General features: G+C 37.0%; 1 protein-coding gene across 2 annotated transcripts in view; it reads left to right on the forward strand.

Annotated features, from left to right (window-relative positions):
- The window catches only part of Amn1 (antagonist of mitotic exit network 1 homolog), a 37,324-nt gene that overhangs the window by 10,257 nt on the left and 9,737 nt on the right, over positions 1-17,330 (forward strand). For both annotated transcript variants that reach the window (XM_005334049.5, XM_013362293.4), the window contains exons 2-6: positions 2,705-2,837; positions 9,853-9,997; positions 14,382-14,599; positions 15,393-15,449; positions 16,449-16,560. In XM_005334049.5, the coding sequence (XP_005334106.1) occupies positions 2,705-2,837; positions 9,853-9,997; positions 14,382-14,599; positions 15,393-15,449; positions 16,449-16,560 (665 nt within the window). The remainder of the gene's footprint in view (positions 1-2,704; positions 2,838-9,852; positions 9,998-14,381; positions 14,600-15,392; positions 15,450-16,448; positions 16,561-17,330) is intronic.

A 17,330-nucleotide genomic window follows, 5' to 3' on the forward strand; every position in this document is an offset into this window, starting at 1 on the left:
TCAGAACAGCAAGCATCAGGAGTGGAGTATTTGTATGTTTGTTTTAGTCATCCTTTTACATCAAATCTTGCATGAGTGATGACACCAAGGGCTCAGATGGGTGCCTGCACATGTTGGTGGTGCATTATAGGAGAGAAAAACTGACCTTGGTTGGTGAATACCCTATTTTATAACAAGCAGTGAGTAAACTTGCCTTTTCTCTTGGGGAGAAACAATATCTCATTTCTCAGAATTGTTTGCTACTTCAAAGAAGGTTTTATAAATATGCTCAAAGAACAAAAGGATCCAGCTGGATGTGGTAGCACATACCAGTTATACCAGAGACTCAGGAGGCTGAGGCAGGAGGAGCATAAGTTTGAGGCCATCCTGGGCAACTTAGCAAGACCCCAACTCAAAAAGTAAAAAGGATTGGTGAAAGGGCTGGGCATGTGGCTCAAGCGGTAGCGCGCTGGCCTGGCATGCGTGGGCCTGGGTTCGATCCTCAGCACCACATACAAAACAAAGATGTTATGTCCGCCGATGATTAAAGAATAAATATTAAAGCTATCTCTCTCTCTCTCTCTCTCTCTCTCTCTCTCTCTCTCTCTCTCTCTCTCCCCCCTTCTCACTCTCTCTTTAAAAAAAAAAAAAAGAGGATTGGTGATATAGCTCTAGAGTGCACCTGAGTTCCACCCTCAGTACCATAGGAAATTTATATATATATAAATTTATATATATATATATATATATATATATATATATATATATATATATATATATATATATATATATAGTTGGGTATGGTGATACAAGCCTGTAATCCCAGCAACTCAGGAGGCTGAGGTAGGAGGATGGCAAGTTCAAGACTAGCCTCAGCAACTTTGTGGGAACCTTAGCAATTTAGCAAAGCCCTGTCTCAAAACCTGAAAAGGACTGGGGATATAGCTTAGTTGTAAAGTGCACCTGAGATTAATCCCCAGTCCCAACAACAAAAGAATCATGATAAAGGAAGTAAAGGGGGAAACAATTTAGTAGTGTCTCCAAAAGGTAAATATAGAATTACCACAATTATACTCTTAGGTATTCCCAACAGAATTTGGGTATTCAGATAGTTTTTTGTGAATATTCATAACATATCACATAGCCAAAAGGTAGAAAATAATGAATCAATAAACAATATGTGGTATATTCATAAAATGGGATATTATTCAGTCATGAAAAGAGTGGAATATTGATATAATGGATGGATATAATATGGATTATAATATGGATGAACCTCAAAAACATTACACTAAAAAAAAAAAAAAATCCCTGTTAGGCTAAGTAGAAGCTTTTGACAAAAATCAAATAGGTGGTTGTCAGGTACTTGGAAAACAGAGAAATGTGGTTGCCTCTTTACTAGGTAAGAGTTTTCTTTTAGGATGATAAAAATGTTTTGGAACTAGGTAGAGATGGTAGTTGGACAACATTATGAATGAATAGATGCCACTGAATGCCACTGAATATTATGGTTTACAATAATTGAGTATTATGTGACTTTTACTTCAGGCTTTAGAAAGAAAAGAAAGAAGCAAAACAAGGTATGATAACAAAGTCTTATCAAATAGATCAAATCAATAAAGATAAATTTTTTTTAAGAACCAACTGTACATTCTGGCTGGGCACAGTGTGCATGCCTGCAATCCCAGTGGCTTAGGAAGGCTGAAACAGGAGGATCAGGAATTCAAAATCAGCCTCAGCAACCACAAGGTGCTAAGCAACTCAGTGAGACTCTATCTCTAAAAAAAAATACAAAATAGGGCTGGGGACGTGGCTCAGTGGTTGAGTGCCACTGAGTTCAAACCCCAGTATTAATAAATATATATATATGTATATAGCTGAATTGGTAGAGTTCTTGGCTTGCATGCACAAGGCCCTGGGTTCAATCCCCAGCAACACACACACACAGTATAATAACTGAAATAAAACTAACTAGAGAGCTTGGTACAGTGACATATGCTTGTGATCCCATCTACTCAAGAGGCTGAGGCAGGAGGATCACAAGCTAGAGGCAAGCCTGGGCAATTTAGCAAGACCCTATCTCAAAACTAAAAAGGTTAGAGATGTAGCTTGTGGTCAATGGTAGCACACTTTCCCTGGGTTCCTCCCCAGTACTGGGGAAAAGAAAAAGAAATTTTATAGACTTTTTGGAAAATACTCTGACGATATATGATAACATATCCTAGAGGACTGGGGATATGGCTCAAGCTGTAGCGCGCTCGCCTGGCATGCGAGCTGCCCGGGTTCGATCCTCAGCACCACATACAAAGATGTTGTGTCTGCCAAAAACTAAAAAATATTAAAAAAAAATTATCTCTCTCTCTTAAAAAAAAAAAAAACATATCCTAGAAACAATAGTAATGTTCATTGTTCATTAGGAAGAAAATAACTAGCCAAGCATGGCAGTGCACGCCTGTTATCCAGCTACTCAGGAGGCTGAGGTAGAAGGATCTCAAGTTTAAGACCAGCTTCAGCAATTTAGCAAGACCCTGTCTCAACAAAGGGAAAAAAAAGACTGGGGTGTAGCTCAGTGGTAAAGTGAGCCTGGATTCAATCCCCAATATCTTCCCTCCCTGCCAGAAGTATACACTGTTTTATGAAAGAGCTAAGTACTAACAGAAATACTGACAAATGTGGGAACCAGTACAGGCATAGTGTAATTTATTATTTTGTATTTGTATTTCAGATGCCTTTGGTGCTTCATCGAGAATATTTCCAGATATATCACAGACCTTAAGCCTTTGCCTCCCAGCATAAAAGATAGACTGATTAACATAATGAGCTTGCAGGGGCAGATAACAGATTCAAATATAAGTGAGGTAAGAGTATTCACAACTGTAAAGCAATTCTATTTTACTGTTAAAATATGGTTTTAGAGTCTTGGAGCAATGATATATAGTAGGATTAATATATAGTATGAATAGAATGGTATATAGTAGGATTAGTAAAAATTTTACAATATAATAAATATTTCCAGTATTGGGGAGTACTGGGCACATGGCACACACACCTGCAATCCCAGCTACTTGGGAGGCTAAAGCAGGAGAATTGCAAGTTCAAGGCCAGCATGGACAATTTAGCAGGACTCTGTCTCAAAAAAGTAAAAAGGATTAGAGATTTAACTCAGCAGTAAAGCATCTCTAGGTTTAAACCTCAGTACCAAAAAAATAAAAAGGGCTGGGGATTCAGCTCAGTGGTAAAGCATCCCTAGATTTATATCCCCACTATAAATGAATAATAATAATAAAGCATTGGGATTTTTTTTCCCTCCAGATAATAAAAATGCCCATATGTTCTTCACTATTCTTTCAGTTACTTCCCTTATCTTCATGGTGCTATTACTCTGTATATCTATGATTTTAAAAAGTTTAAAACTTGTAATCAAGACTTGGAATAAGAAATACATGTTTCATCATAACTCCAGTTCACAAATCACACTTATGTATACAAGATGGTGAGTAGTATGCTTTGGTATTTTCTATTTTATTTTATTCTATTTTTATCTTGTTTTATTTTTAAAAATATTTATCACAACCTACTAAATTGATTTTATAATCTACTCATAGATAATTATCAGCAATTAAAAATCACTTTTCTAGGGCTGAGGATTTGGCTCAGTGATAGTGTTCTCACCTATCATGTACGAAGCTTTGGGTTCAATCCCTAGTACCACCAAAAAAAGAAAAAAATCACTTTCCTGAACTAGTCCCATTTTTCTGGATACCTCACTTTTTCCTGCTAATTTCTATTGACTCCTTTACCCTAAAACCCAGCTTATCTTCTGGACATATGTGCCTTTTTCATTGACTTTTATAAGTGAGTATAGCAAGGACCTCCAACCTGAATTAATTTTCCGGCTTTGCCACTTTTTCTTATATGGACCCTTGGTTCTCTGAACTGTAAAATGGAAAGTAAAAGTAACCACTTGTTGTGGTTTTATGAGGATTACAGCTTTTCAGAGCTGAAAAATGTGTTGAGTGGAGAATCATATAAACTTAAAACTGAGAGCACCACTAGGTCAGTAGAAGTGGTAAAGGTTGGTTGTTTTCTTTTGTTGAAAAAGAAGGTTCATACTTTTTTACATTCAATAAATAATTAACTTTCTGAAAGATTATATAAAATTATCCTTTTGCTCTGTTCTTTTCCATGTGTAAAATATAATTCAAAAATATTTAAAATAGCTGGGTGAGGTGTGTATGTAATTCCAGCAGCTCAGGAGGCTGAGGCAGGAGCATCAAAAGTTTAAAGCTTGCCTCAGCAATTTAACAAGTCCCTAAGCAATTTATCAAGACCCTGTCTCAAAATAAAAACTAAAAAGGGCTGGGGATGTGGCTCAGTGGTAAAGCACCTCTGGGTTCAATCTCTGGTGCCAAAAAAAAAAAGTTAAAAATATGATTGTTACACAAATAGTAAACATGTGCCAACAACATTTTAAATACCTCATTAGTAAAAGAACTAGTAGAAATGCAAACTTAATTCAAGAGTATTCAAGAAACTGATATCCACTTCTCTATGCATAAATAAACAAGACTCAAAAAATTTTCTAAAAGTTATCATCTTACTTTACAGATTTATAAAATAATTAGAATCTTTGCTTCAATTAATAGTAAATAGGAGATGAAATAATATTACATTTTCCTGGATATTCAGATGACTATTAGGTGGTATTATGGGTTGAATAGCACCCCTCCACACACACACACACACATACACACCCCACACACACATACAAAAGTTGAAGTAACATCCAATACATCAGAACATGAACTTATTTTGAAATAGGTTCTTTGCAGATGTAATTAGTTATGATGAGATTATATTGAAGTACAGTGGGCCTCAAATCCAATATGACTAGCATCCTTATAAGAAAATGACCACAGTCACTATGTGAACACCATAAGAAGATAGAGACAGAATTGGAGTGTTGCACCTGGAAGTCAAGAGTGGCAAGGATTGCTGGGCCTTACCAGAAGCTATGAGAGAGGCATGAACAGCCTCTCCCTCAGAGCTCTCAGATCTACTCTGCTGATACTTTGTTTTCAGATGTCTAGCATCCATACTGCAAGAAAATAAAGTTCTTTTGTTTTAAGCCACCCACTTAGTGGTAATTTGTTTTGACATCCCTAGCAAATAAACCTAGGTTAGCTTCTCAGACAGTGCTATTAAAGGTGGTGGAAGCCAGGAGCAGTGGTGCACACCTATATTCCCAGTGACTTGGGAGGCTCAGGCAAGGAGGATTCCAAGTTCAAGGCCAAATTAATGAGGCCCTCAGAAATTTAATGAGAACCTGTCTCAAAAAATAAAAAGAACAAGGAATATAGTTCAGTAATAAAGTACTTCTAGGTTCAATCCCCAGTACTAAATAAATAAATAAAATAAAACTTTTAGTCTGAGGCTGTAGTTCAGTGGCAGAGCACTTGCCTAGCACGTGTGAGACATTGGGTTTGATCCTTAGCACCACATAAAAATAAAAACAAAACATGCTATCTATCTATAACTGCAAAAAAATAAATAAATAAATAAATAAAAGTAAAAAATAAGACTTTTTTCAAGTTATATGTGATTTTTCTTATTTATTTATTTATTTACTGGTACTAGGGATTGAACCCAGGGTGACATTCCCACCCTTTCTTTTTCTTTTTATTTTTTTAATTTTGAGACAAGTTCTTGCTAAGTTGTTTAGGGCCTCACTAAGTTGCTGGCTTGGAACTTGTGATCCTCCTGCTTTAGCCTCCTGAGTAACTGGGATTACAGGTGTACTACACTGTCCCTGGCTCTATGATTGTTCTTAACAACTGTTTAGAATAAAGAATGTATTTTCAACACTTGATCACAAATGACCCAACTCACCTTTTCAATATATGAGCTAACTTATATGTGTAAAAATAGCAAAAACAGGAATAGATGGCATAGGAAATTAACACATTTCTTGATATTAAAAAAATAATGGCTGACCTTGGTGATACATGCCTATAATCCCAGCTACTGTGGAGGCTGAGGTAGGAGAATCACAAATTCAAGGCCAGGCTCAGCAATTTAGAGAGTGACCTATCTTAAAATTTAAAAATGAGGGTGGGCTGGAAATATAGCTCAGTGGTGGAATGCTTCCCTAGCATGTTGAAGGCCTTGGGTTCTATCTCCAGTATGAGAACGTTAAAGGGGAAAAAAGGAAAAATAAGGTTTTTTTTTTTTTTTTTTTAAACTGGGCATGACGTTGATATTCAAAAATTATGATATGCCAATAAGATCTATTAAAGGAAAAATGGTGTACAAAAGGTAAAAGTATAAAAATTTCCTTCTAAAAAGAGCAAAATGCACACACATACACACAACACATCCTCATGTAAGAAAAGAAATAAAAAAAATTTGTATTTTTCCAAAAGAAAAATCAATATATCTTCTGTCTTTATGCCAAGAATTTTTCTATTATTTCTTCAAATGTTTTCACCTCTTCATTTCTAATTTTACTTTTCTGAGACTGTTAGTATCCATATGTTAGCATTTCTATAATCTCCCATGTCTCTTTAATTTTTATGTTTTCTATTCATCCTTTGCACTTCCTTCTAACTTGCTGATTTGTTCCTCAGCTTGTCTGTTTATCTCATCTAAGCTGTTCTTTTTTCTAACCATTTTATTTTTCATACCTACTATTTTTAGTTTACCATTTTATGATTTCTTGTTTTATCTTACAATATTCTTTCCTTTGTTTCTTTTAGAATATTATTATGAGTATTAATATCTACTCTAATTCCTTTGTTACTGAATTAGGAATCAGAAATTGGTATGGTTTTTCTTTTGAAATATAGTGTTCTCCAAATGTTTTATTTTGACTTGTGAGCACTTAACCCCTGACAGTAACAAGAGTAAAGGACTCTCAGACTGTATCAGCCCTATTGAGCTGATGAAGGAGACCTGGAGAGGGATTGGAGTGATGAGCACTAAGTCAGAGAGCCCCAGGCACCATACACTGCAGTATAGCTCCTTAAATTAGGACTTCACCTTTAGCACCTCATTTTTTAAGCTTGTTAGCATAGTAAATTATTCCCGTTGATATTACTCCTGGGTAATCTTTTGCATTTTTGTCCTTTGTGTTTGAAAAATTGAAAATACTAGTTAATAGTTTCTGTACTTCTTACTTTTAAAGATTTGGTTTGCAGCCATCACCACCATCACCATCACCACCATCACCATCACCATCACCATTACCACTGTCTACAGAGAACTGCTAATTGCTCTGATTTAACATTTGCCCAAAGCCTGTGATCAGAAGGAAGTAAACTTTGATGATGGTATTCCACCACAGGACTAGTGCTGTGACTATATTGTCATTGTGCTTCAGTGTGTCAGTGTTCCTCCTACATTAACCTGAGGTACCTTTGTTTTCTTTTTATTAGCCTGCATTTGAACATGACAGTGGCAGTCTGGTTGGCTCTATGGAGGAAGAATAATATACCCACTTTCCTATTGTTGATGATTCTGCTGATGGATAAAATGTTACATGTGACTATTATGATACTATAGAAAATGAATTGTTTTCTTCACTTCTTCACCATCTTCATTTCTATTTCTTCATATTACACTTCAGAGACATAAATTTTTATTTTATGGGAATCTTTAACATTTATTTAAACCTAAATGTATCTAAACATAAAGGAGCAAAGGGGATGAATGAGAAAAGCAAACATTGATTGTTGTTGGTGTTCTTTCTCTAATTCTCATGCTTACAAGTGTTCTATTGTAGAATTATTCCAAAAGTGAGATATGACATCTGTTGCAAAGCTACACACATCTTTGTTTTAATCTTTTTGGAATATTTCCTAAATGTTTCTGTAATTGTTTATAACAAAAACTTAAAAACTCTTCATTTTTGCCTGCAAATGTCCAATGGGTGGCTAAAGGCAAGATTAAAGGCATGCTTCCATTTTTCATCTGTCTCTTTCACTCAGGCACCTTAAATTCCAGGAACAATATAGTCATAGCACTAGTTGTGTGGTAGAATGCCATCATCAAAGTTTACTTCCTTATGATCACAGGCTTTGGGCAAATGTGAAATCAGATCTGATAAACATTATGTAATGCGTGGAAGCTATCCTCCAGGCAGTAGCAGCTATCTTACGGGAAAGTTCCCAACTGACCAATCCTGAGATAATTGTGGATAGACCATAGCCAGTCTTCCAGCTATATGGAAACACCACTACCATCACCACCACCATTGCCTTCATTCCTCTTTCTGTAAAATTTCGAAGTCATTGACAGTCCTTCTTGTACAAGACTAAGGACATGGGTCCCACCCACCTCCATGCATAAGGCAAGCACTCTACCAACTGAGCTATATCCCCAGTCCAGTAACTCATTTTTTATTCTCTCAAGATATACACGCTAGCAAAGACTCACATAGGGAGAGTTATTAATGACTGTTGGGAGCTTCCAGAAGAAAGAATCACTCAGTAACAGTGGTTTTGCCTCTCCAGATCCAAGGGTCTTTACAATGTAGCAGTCATCTCTGTTAGGTAGTAGCTAGTAATGAGCAATGAAATGCATGGCAAGGTCAGAAGTGTTTCTTCATATTACTTTTAGAGTCTTTAAACTACTTTCAAAGTGAATAAGAAAGCAAATGGTGTCAGGTGATTTGTAGAAAATAAATGTAAGCAAAGGAGCTAATTGAAGAAATACATCAAAAGAAAAGGATTAATGGACTCTTGACAGGGTCCATTGAGGTTGGTGTGAAATCAGGAATTAAGGCTATAGGTGTCTGTGTATGGTAAGGAAGATTTCTTTAGTAGTACAGGCTCAGTAAGGTAGCCTTTGACCCCATCACTGGCCCTATTAACAGGATTGAATTATAGATGAAGCCCCCCTGAATAGAATGGCCACCATTATAGTTCCAGAGAGGACCGATTAGGGTCAAAAACTCCACCACCATATCTCAGAAGAGAGGTTTCTTTCTTTCTTTCTTTCTTTTTTTGAGAGAATTTTTTAATATTTATTTTTTAGTTTTTGGCAGACATAATATCTTTGTTTTGTATGTGGTGCTGAGGATCGAACCTGGGCCACATGCATGCCAGGTGAGCGTGCTACCGCTTGAGCCACATCCCCAGCCCCGAGAGGTTTTTTTAATAGTGCAGGTGCACTAAGGCAAATTCTGACCAACCATTGACTTCAATGCCCACATTAACATAGGATGTGCTTGTAGATGAAGCCGCTCTGAGTAGGATGGCCATTATTGACTGTTTTGGAGAGGACCAACTAGGGTCAAAAACTTCACCACCCACCTGATGTGAAGGAAAATTTGAACACCTGACTGGCAAAGAATGCAAAAGGTAGTCCCCAGTTTTCAAAGCAAACATCTAACAGTAATAAATTTGAAAACAGCACTGTTTCCTTTGTGATCCTTTGCTCAAAGCCAGCCCACTCTCTCCATGAGCATGCTGTCTACTTGAGCCTTACTCTATTTTCACCCTACTCTCACTTCTCATCTACTTTACTTTCACTTATAATAAATTCTCTTGCTTGACTTTCAGTGTCTTTGGATTTTCTTTTGTGAGAACAAAAGAACGAATGTTTAAAGCTTCAGCTCCCACTCTCCTGTGACAATCTCAGCAGTGCTTGCATCCTGATTAGGACCTTGGAGGCATTGAGTCTGTACCTCTAACTGGAAGCTGACCTGGTTTTTTTCCTGCTTTACATATCTGTCTCCACATGTATATATTTCTGCATTCTTTGCTGTATTTTCCATTAACCACTTGTCTGCTAAGATCATCAAAACCCTGACTATGGAATAAATGTTTATATTTATAGAAAAGTTCATTTCTCAACATTGTGTATTTGTTGCAGATTTTACATCCTGATGTCCAAGCTCTAGATCTACGGAGCTGTGATATCTCAGATGCTGCTCTCCTACACTTGTGTAAATGCAAAAAACTGAAAAAATTAAATATAAATTCCTCAGAAGGAGAAAGAGTTTCTATAACATCAGAAGGTATGCTTATTATCACTGAATAAATGGGTAGACTAAACCCAGGGAACTTCTGGATACCCAAACTTACAACAGTCCCTGGAGGGTGGCACCCCTGGGAGAGCTGGGAGCACTATGACCCTTCCCCTATCCTTCTCTGCATGTGGTGCTCATCTGTATCTTTTATGAAGCTTATGTGATGCCTAATGTGATGGAGGCCAGCCTCAGCAATTTAGCAAGGCCCTAAGCATCTTTTTTTTTTTTTTTTGTACTAGGGTTTGAACCCAGGGGTGCTTAACCACCAAGCCACCTCCCCAGCCCTTTTTTATATTTTACTTATAGACAGGGTCTCACTGAGTTGCCTAGGGCCTCACTAAATTTCTGAGCCTGACCTTGAATTCAAAATCCTCCTGTCTCAGCTTCCCAAGTGGTTAAGAGTTGTTATAGAGTTTACCTGCCCCTCCCCCTTTCCCAAAGGTCAGTGGTTGGATTGGCAAGCTCTTGTTTTAATCACTTGGTCTTTCTGGAGGTAGTCCCCATCCTGAGACTATCTAGAGGCCCCACATTGTTACCACATTAGCATTAAACCAAATATAATCAAAATATCTCATTATGAATAACAAGAGACACTCAAGAAATTTCAAGGGTTTTAGAGACTCTGTGTGGGAACTAGAGACAAAGACCAATTATATTTCTTCTTATACCACAACTTCCCTTCTGGAAGCAGATAAATAAATAGTCATTCTTGGGGCTGGGGATGTGGCTCAAGCGGTAGCGCGTTCACCTAGCATGCGTGCGGCCCGGGTTCGATCCTCAGCAGCACCACATACCAACAAAGATGTTGTGTCCGCCGAGAACTAAGAAAAAATAAATAAATGTTAAAATTCTCTCTCTCTCTCTCTCTGTGCTCCCCTCTCTCTCACTCTCTCTTTAAAAATAAATAAATAAATAAATAAATAGTCATTCTTTCTTAAGATATGGAAACCAAGCCTGGTGTGATGTAGCAGGCTTGTAATCCCAGCAATTTAAAAGGCCGAGACAAGAGTATTAAAAATTAGAGGCCAGCCTCAACAATTTAGCAAGACCCTCAGCAATTTAATGAGAGCCAGTCTCAAAATTTAAAAGGAATGGGGGATGTAGCTCAGTGGTAAAGCACCCCTGGGTTAGATCCCCAGTACCAAAAAAAATATGAAAACAATAAAAATTACATATTCATGAATTTACCATCTCCCTTTTGGGTGTGTATGTGTGTGTTGCCCATAAAGGTACCTAGTCACAGTTCTACAATGTTTGTGGTGACTGAAGGTCCCAGGATCTGAAGAATATTCCTTTTATTTATGTGGTATAGCATTATGTATGAGTATCCAGCACTCATTTATATCTATTTGATTTAAGGAATTCTCTTTTTTTTTTTTTTGACCTTCAGTGAAACATAAGATTGGTCCCAGCTGACAAAGAAGAAGCATAGTGATAGAACAGAAATCCAAATTTAGCTAAGCATGGTGGTACACACCCTGTAATCCCAGCAACTCAGGAGGCTGAGGCAGGAGGGTTGAAAGGCCAGACTCAGCAACTTTGTGAGAAAATAAGAACTGGAAATGTAACTCAATGGTAGAGTGCCCCTAGATTCAATTCCCCTGTACTACAAAAAGAAAGAAAGAAAGAAAGAAATCCAAGTTAAGGTGAGGCAAGAGAGAATATATAGGTCTAGCTGTAACAGTGATCTATTTTATGCTTGATGCTCTGCTCCTGCAACTTATTTTTTAAATGGACATGTTTCTTCTCCTCCTTTCGCCCTGTCCCTCTCTAATCTCTCCCCTTCCCTAATTTCAGGGGAAATAGGTTTACCTTTCTTCCCCATTTTAGGCATATTTATCTGTCCTTGAGGAATGAAGTAATCCAGACTTTGGGGACAATATCAGAAGATCTCAGAAATAACCGCTCCCAAAAAGACAGATAACACATGGAATATAATGTTTGAATTACCTCTTTAAAAGCTCCCTATTCCTGCTGATGGGAAGAATCATTGCCTCTGGGACAGGAGTTCCCTGTTTCTCCTTTGCTTGCAAAGCAATAAACTTTCTTTTTCCTTTTTCTCAAAATCAGGTCCTTGTTATTGGATTGGCATCAGGGACAAGGACCAAGCTTTAAGAAACATTTCTCCTTTTCTAGCAAAGCAATAAAACTTTATTTTTTCTCAAAACCATGTCCTCATTACTGATTTGGCACTGGGGACAAGGACCCTGCCTTCAGTAACATAGCTATGATTCCTAAGGATAAGCAAGAAGACAATTACTTAAAACTTTGGGAAAATTTAAATTTTTATTTAACTTTACTATTTTGAAATTTTTGCTTTAACCAAAAGAGAAATAATTTACTATTTAACCATCAAATTTGGTTCTGAGTGATTATTGTCTACTTCCTAAAAGTAAATCTACTTCTGAACAAAAAAGCCTTGTCATTAATTGCAGATATATTCTGAATAATGTACTACAGCCTAGAGAATTCCTGAAACATCTCAAAAGGGCTTTGAATAATGATAGATAACATCACTGGAAAAATAAATATGTCCTTTGTTCCCCCTCTCTTTTGCCCTTCCACCTTCCATAATCCTTTTCTTAAAACAAAAATCTTTAGCTGCTAAGTGTTTCATTGTTTTTTGTTTGTTTTTATTTTTCAAGTTTTTCATAATTTTGGTGGTACTGGGGATTAGAGTCTCACTAAATTGACCAGGCTGGCCTCAAACTTGCCATCCTTCTGCCTTAGCTTCCCAAATAGCTGGGATTACAGGTGTAAACTACCACTGCATTGGCTTAAGTCTTTCTTTAGATTCACAAAACTCAGAACATCTGATGGCCCATTGTAAGGCCCCATGCTCTTCCTTAATTTTTATATCTGTAAGTAGCTTTGAGGTTTAACTTACAGAAGTCTCAGAAAGAAAGAGAGAGAAAGAGAAAAGAAAAAAATTTACAGGAACTATAGGAGGTCAAAGTCCTGTGAGATGTTCTGACCAGGAAAAGAAAGGAGACACACACTGTGGTTGTCAAAAACCTCACCAGTTCATAGCCTTCCTACTTTACTCCTCCTTCTCCCTCCCTATAAAAGCCCTTTGTGTCCCTGAGCACACCCTGTCTCCTTCCCATCCACCCTAAAAAGGGCTTTGTTTGTGGCAAGTCACCTTTCTCCTTGAGCCAGCTTTTCCTATTTTTTAATTAAGTCACCCTCTTGCCTTAACACCTTGTCTCTCAACTTAACTGACCTACGATAGGACAGGCAGCCAGCACTTTTAAATCCAGTAACAGGTGAACCACTTTGAAAATGGCTAATGTACAATTGGTGGTGGCTAAAATGAAAATCAGTCACATTTTTCATTGTTCAGCTCTAGGACTACAGAAGCCCCAGCATACTGTTTACGGTCCCCAAAGAAAAAAAGTTGGAGGACTCAACAGCAAGATTTTGGACATTTTATTACACACTCCTAGGCAGCAGTAGGCCAAGATACAATGAGGGTCACCCTACACCTACAAGCAGGGGGAATATATATATAGGTTAGGTTGCATGTCACGTGAAGTCCTTAGATGTTTTATGAGTACATTCCTTTCCTTTACAACAAAGTCACTTTGCTTAGAGTCTCACCTAATGATTGGAGATAAGGGAAGTGGCCAGCTTCCTCTCTACATTTCCTTCATTATCACATCTTTTTGAAGTCCTCACTGCAGGCTTTCTAGGCACTAATTAGTATTTAACCAAACATTCATATATAACACATACACATGCACATATATATTATTGATGCAAAATAATGATTCGTCTTTGAAGGAAATAAGAAAATTGTTTATTCTAAGACAAATGTAAGTGACCTGGGCCAGAAGTACTGATTCAAATTGCCCTGAAAAAGTGTTCCAAATTAAAGGAGCTATAACAACTTTTATACAGAGAACAAAGGTAACTGTAAATCACACCACTTGGCAAATACATTGGTGGGGACATTACTTAGGCATGTTGAAGTAAAAAGCAGGGAAATTTTGACCACTGGTATGAGATGGTCTTACTACATCTTAGGAGATTGAGGAAGTCAAGGTCAGTCTACTTTGTCAAGCTATAGATGGTCAGTTAAGCCTATACATTCTGGAAGATATACCTAAACATGAGAATGGTAAGTCAGATGCAAAAGTCAGGAGTAATGGCTTGCTTTCTAAAGGACAAAAATAACCCTTATAAAATAAGCCTTTGGTGTCTTACTTTATAGGCGCCCATAAGCCTGCCTGTGTTGATATCTCCTAGTGGGAAGAATTTGTCCATCTGTTGCTTGCTTGAAGAAATTCTATCACAGTTGTTTCTTTGGGAATGTTTAATTTCACAATATATATACACATATATGGTTCATTGATATTATGTTGTCCCCCAGGGATAAAAGCTGTGGCTTCATCTTGTTCATATCTCCATGAAGCTATTTTAAAAAGGTGCTGCAATCTCACTGATGAAGGAGTCCTTGCTCTTGCACTCAATTGCCGCCTGCTCAAGATTATCGATCTAGGTGGATGCTTAAGTATTACTGATGTGTCCTTACACGCATTAGGAAAAAACTGCCCATTTTTGCAGAGTATTGACTTTTCAGCTACTCAGGTAAGTGAAATGTGGACTTGAAACATATAGATTATGTGTTGGCCTAATGTAGGACAGATGAGGCTAGACACCGGAGAAGTTTTTAGGAAGCAGGTTTATTTAAGCTTCAGTGGTCTGGAGGGGTTAATGCCTAAAAATCTCTGGACCCTGGGTCTGAAAATTCTTTTAGATTTATACTCAGTGGAGTGATTACATGACAGTTGGCAGGTACATAACAGTTACTGTTTGTCCCATGTTCTTAGGCTAGACAGAGTTTCACAAGTTTTTACCACAGAAAACAGAAATAGTAACTTTTATACAGTGAGCTCTCTTGAGACAGAGTCTATCACACCCTTTTTTTCTACAAATCTAGCATTTACAAGAAATAGGAAGCTTTAAATCCCATTAAGGTTCCTGAAGAAATCCTGTGAAATTCTGTTGACACTCTAAAATCTTGCTGACAAAAACTTAATTATGGTGGGAGGTGGCTGGAGAAGTTTGATTATGTTAAGGGTCTTTTTGAGGGCTACTTAGGCCCAATGTATTTCCATAACTAATCAGAAGAACATAATTCTTTTGGTTATTATTGAAATTATTGACCACTTTATGCTTTTGTTGGTTAAAGAATTGTAATTTGGTGTATACTTAATTATTTTAAGCAACAAAGGTGAGAGATATGCAAAGGTGAGAGGTATGTATGTGTAAAAGACACATTTGCTGAATGAAAGACAAACACTCTAAATGATTAATAAATTTTAGAAAATTTTACTTCCTTCACTCCATTTATGGGCTGTGTCTTTTTCCCTTTGCTTAGGTATCTGACAATGGTGTGGTTGCACTTGTGAGTGGATTATGTGCCAAGAAATTAGAGGTAATTTTTAAATATCTCTAGAGATGATGGCAACTGAATTTTACATTATCCCCATATTTTATTAATTTTTGTTTTTATTTTTTTGTAGCACTAGGGATTGAACCTAGGGTTACTCTACCACTGAGCTACATCCCCAACCCCTTTTATTTCTTATCTTGAGATAGGGTCTTGCTAAATTGTGGAGGCTTGCCTCAAACTTGGAATCCTCCTATTTCAGCCTCAAAAGTCACTGGTATTACAGGTGTTTACTACCATGCCCTGCTCAGAAATTATTTTCTAAGCAATAGAAGATCAAGCCTTTTTACTTAGGTATTTCATAGACCTTTTTTCATCCCCTCCTTCACTCTTTTTTGGTTTTTTGTTGTTCAGTGCTGGGGATTGAACCCAGGGCTTCATGCATCGTAGGCAAGCACTCTATTGCTGAGCCACATCCCCTTTTTGAGACAGGGTTCCACTAAGTTGCTCACTATGTTCTCAAACTTACAATCCTCCTGCCTAAGCCTCCCTAGTAGCTGTGATTACAACTATGCATCACTGCATCTTCTTAATTTTAAGTATTTTATCTTATTCTATTTTATTAATAAAGTATATTTTAAACCAATTCTCCATTTCTTTACTATTGTAAATATTTTTTTGTAGTGGGCATGTTTAATTATTTCCTTGTGCACATGTAGAAGAGTTTCTCTGTATTGGACATTTATAATTGGAATTGCTGTGTTCTGGAGTATACACGTCTTCAGTTTTAATAGATATTGCCAAATTGCTTTATAAAATGGTGGAGCATTTAACTTTTAATGCTGCTTTACTTTCCAAACTATTTAAGACTTATGTGGTCCTTTCTATATAGTTTTCTTTTTCAAGTAGATATTTGTTTCTTTTTGCATCAGAGTATTTCCCAGACTTTTCTTATATTGTTATTTGTGTGTGTGTGTGTGTGTGTGTGAGTGTTGTATTATGGATCTACTTTTTCTTTTGACTTTCTTTTCTTTTTTTACATAGGAGATTCATATGGCAGGTTGTGTAAATCTGACCGATGAGGCTGTAAAAGCTGTCCTTACTTACTGTCCTCAGATACAAATATTACTTTTCCATGGATGCCCCCTAATAACAGGTTAGTCTGATAGACTGCTTATGTTTAAATCCTGGATCTATCTTTTATTAACTGTGTGACATTGAGGAAATTACTTAATCTGTTTTTCTCATCTTAATACAGCTTTTCTTATCTATTAAATGGGCCAATAACAGTATCTTCTTCATAGGCTTACTTATGATGATCACCTAAAACCAATTTTTTTTTTCCCCAGTATTAGGAATTGAGCCCAGGGACACTCTACCACTGACCTACATCCCTGTCCCTTTCATTTTTTTTTTTTTTTTTTTTTTTTAATTTTGAGACAGAATCTCACCAAGTTGCCAAGGCTGGCTTCAAACTTGTAATTCTCCCATCTGAGCTTCCCGAGTAGCTGGGATTACAGGTGTAGACCACCATGCCTGACTCTACCTGATAACTCTTTATGTGGTACCTCACACATTGAAAGAACTCAATAAATGTTAGTCATAATTATAATGATGGTGGTGGTGGTAGTGATGGTTTGGTTAGTATTCAATAAACATTAACTATATAAGGATGATGACAGCAACAATGGTTGTGGTCATGATTCTAAACATGATGGAGACAATAAAAATTTCAATTTTAAATTATTACATTTGTGACATATGCTAAATGACCTGTTAAGTGTTATTTCATCAGGTTGTAGACACTGATATTCAGTATAATTTTGACTCCAGCTAATGTGGCTCCTCACTGAAGAACAAAGTAGCCATAACTCATTTGGCCTACGTAGGAGCCATGAGACTCAATTTCACCCTACCCCAGAATTT

This window comes from Ictidomys tridecemlineatus, chromosome 6, assembly GCF_052094955.1.
Source record: "Ictidomys tridecemlineatus isolate mIctTri1 chromosome 6, mIctTri1.hap1, whole genome shotgun sequence".
NCBI classification, from domain to species: domain Eukaryota; kingdom Metazoa; phylum Chordata; class Mammalia; order Rodentia; family Sciuridae; genus Ictidomys; species Ictidomys tridecemlineatus.